Here is a 3,409-nt window from a genome sequence, read left to right on the forward strand (position 1 = left end):
TAAATAATTAGCTAAGAGTAACAATACAAAATAATGATGCAATGACTGTAAATATTTCCTCATCACATTAAGCTAATAAATTGTAAAATAGTACATAAAGCAAATTAGTTAATACTCAGAAAGATAACATAAAATTAAAGCTAACAGAGAAAAAACTAAACAAAGGTAGGTGCCAAACCTAACATTTACAGGGTGTTTTTACACTTTCTAAGGCTTGAGGATATGTATCTTTGAGGAGTGCCTTTGGACTCATGTCTATAAAATAAGCAGTTCATCATTAAAAGGGCACTACAGAGAGCTCTGGGTATTCATCGCTACTGACTACAATAAGAAGGCAAATCGAAGTTCTTACCATGAACAAAATCATCGTCTACGAGCATGGAAACTTCAAGGGGATGAGCAGGGAGTTCACCAAAACTGTTCCAAGTCTAATTGATGAAAACTTCAATGACTGCATTTCATCCTTAATGGTAATTGGTGCCCCTTGGGTAGCTTATGAGCATTGTAACTTCAAAGGCCGACAGTTTGTCTACGAGGAAGGCCAGTATGCCAGTGTTGAATGGAATGATGTATTTTCTTCCCTGCAAATCATCACTGACAACCTTGATGACCCCTTGATCACTTTATATGAACATGGTAATTACGGTGGAAGAAAGAAAGATGTCACTATTGAAACGAACCTGTGCTTTTCTGACTTCAATGACACTGCCTCGTCCCATATTGTGCATAGAGGAGTCTGGGTCCTGTATGAACACGGAGACCGCGGAGGCCGGCAAATCATTGCTCGAGCAGGGGAAAAGGTGGCAAACTACGGTGATCTCGGTTTCAATGATCAGCTCTCCTCTCTTCGTCCACTGCAGTACGGCTCCCCTACTGTGAAAGCCAAAATTCAGTGGGAGAAAATGGTCAAGGAGTCGGACAAGAATGTGAAGATCGATGAACTCGTCGTAGTAAACGAATCTGACACTGAGCAGTCGTTTTCTTCCACTGCCACCAAAGAATATGAAACCTATGCCAGCCAGAGCATCTCATTCAGCAACTCCACCACAATTACTGTTGGTAGTAAATTCTCCCTTGATATCGTGCCTGGTGTAGGAGTGGAGACCAGCATCTCGGCTTCCAACACCTTCACTGTTGAAAAAGGAAAAACTGAATCTTCAACTTCAAGAGAGAAGACTGAAATCAACCTACCTGTCAAAATCCCTCCACATACAGAATTAACAGTTAATGTCATGAGAAAAGAAATGTCTGTGAGGGTGCCAGTAGAGTTTACTGTCACTCGAGGTAGTAACACTAAAAAAGAATACGGGGAATACCGGTGCAACTCGGGGAGCTCAGTGCATGCTGAATATTCATCTAAACAGCTGAAATGAAATAGAGAAACGAAGATAAGGAAATGCTAATCATATTCGGCCAATAATTGAAATGTAAACTGGGATTTGTTTTTAGTTTTTTTACTAACCTCTCCCAGTAGTTAGTACTGCAGAATCAATAAAATTTGAAAATAATTAAACTGTTGTGTTTCTGCTATTTTTTGTGTTAAAGGTTACTTTAAGAATTGGGCCAACATATTCTGTATTAGTTTTTAATGGGGTGTAATTAATTACATATAAAAGTAACATGAAAGCTACTTCTACATCTTCATAAGTTTCTGTGTTTTCATTTGTTATGACAGCTCTTTTGAATTGAGGTTAGTCCTCAGTATTCAGACTTTAAAATGCTTGCTTCTTTGCCCTGGGTGACCACAGCAATGCAAAGAGCAACAATAACACCTCATGGCGCTTGTGTCCTGGTTGACTAGTCACCTGCAGAACTTTTTACATGGAGTTTGTATGTTTTCCTCATGTTGATGTGAATTGCACATTCTAAGAAGATACAATTAATTTGAAAGGCAAATATAATTTGGCTTGAGGTGTGTTTGTGTGTGTGTGTGTGTTTGTGTGTGTGTGTGTGTTTGTGTGTGTTTGTGTGTGTGTGTGCATATTCCAAAATGAATAGGAGATAAAAATGTCCATTTCTGTCTGTCAGATTTTGCCAACTATTACTGATTTGCCAACTAAATGCAAAAAAAAAACATGGATATTGGTAATACAGAGCTTTAAAAAGAACTTGCCTGAGTTAGTTTTCTGCATTATTATATGTTCTCAAAGACAAAGAACCATGTTAGCACAGTGGCAGTGCTGCTGCCTCACAATAGGGAGACCAGGGTTTGCATCCTTTGACCCCCCCCGCATGGTGTTTGCATGTTTTCCCCGTGTCTGCATGGGTTTACTGCAGTTTTCTACCACTGTCGAGAGACATGCAGGTTAGGTGAATTGAAAACAGTAAATGAGCCCTAGTGTGTGGAAGTGTGTGTTTGCCCTGCGATGGACTGGCACCCCATCCTGGGCTTGTTCCTGCCTTACGTGCTGGGATAGGCTCCAGCACACCCTTATGAACGTGGTCTGGATTAAGCAGGTTAGAAAATGAGGTGGAAAAAGGGACCAAAATCTATCTCTAATGATCAAGAAATACATCGTTTTGATTCTTTTCAGAAATAAGTTAGGAAAGTTTTACAATACCAGATTTCCGATATGAAAATTTTATGGCATCCTTAGTTCACAATACTGTTCAAAGACCTTTAACAGCAGTAAGTTTCCAACCATCTTTTTAATCCAGTTATCCAGGACAGGTTTACAGGGAAGCTGAAGCCCATCCCAACAAGCACAGGGCATAAGGCAGTTAAAATCCCTGGAGAGGGCATCCACCCCTCATAGGGTCAATACACACAGACACAGCAATGTTAATTCACCCAAACTGCATGTCTGTGAACTGGTTTTGATGGCAAAAAATGAAGAGGAATTAAAGGAGAGAATACTGAAATGAAAATCTAAGTTTGGAAGAGAAAGGCCCCAAAGTAAATGCAGGAAAGCCCAAGGTGAGGGAGGTATGGTATAGGTGGGTGAATGACAAAGCGACATGTGTGGTAAAGGTGTTGGGAGAAACAGGATCCAATGCACCATTGTCGTAAGATTATGTTTTGAAGATGAGTCAGCAGAAGGTGTGCAAGAAGGGTGCAGAATGCTGATGTGGTAAGTGTAAATGTAGATCTCGGCAACTGAGTTATTTTTGGAAAAAGTAGAATATTTCTGCTTTTTATTTAATAATAATGTGACTGGTGTCTGGGTCCTACTTATAGGTAATCTAACCTAAACACAGTTAAAAGATCCAACTATGCCACCCAGTTTTATTAAGACTCTGGGGGCTCTTGAAATTATTTTAAAAGGCTAAAAGGCATAAACAATAAAAATTTTAAACCAAATCTTAACATTAGGGACCTTTATAATTTATGACACAACACAGGTTTCTTTAAATTGGGCGATGAATAAACTATGGTAACAGACAATCTAAAATACACCAAGAAGATAAA

The 3,409-nt window shown here is 39.3% G+C and overlaps 1 protein-coding gene across 1 annotated transcript; it reads left to right on the forward strand.

The window, feature by feature from the left end:
• Positions 1–309: 309 nt before the first annotated feature.
• LOC114644823 (epidermal differentiation-specific protein-like) lies at positions 310–1,482 on the forward strand. The gene has a single exon (XM_028792808.2). It carries the CDS (start codon positions 354–356, stop codon positions 1,371–1,373), a length of 1,020 nt encoding a protein of 339 aa, XP_028648641.2. The 5' UTR covers positions 310–353; the 3' UTR covers positions 1,374–1,482.
• The last annotated feature ends 1,927 nt before the right edge of the window (positions 1,483–3,409 follow it).

Source organism: Erpetoichthys calabaricus, chromosome 8 (genome assembly GCF_900747795.2).
Source record: "Erpetoichthys calabaricus chromosome 8, fErpCal1.3, whole genome shotgun sequence".
In the NCBI taxonomy this organism is placed as follows: Eukaryota; Metazoa; Chordata; class Cladistia; order Polypteriformes; family Polypteridae; genus Erpetoichthys; species Erpetoichthys calabaricus.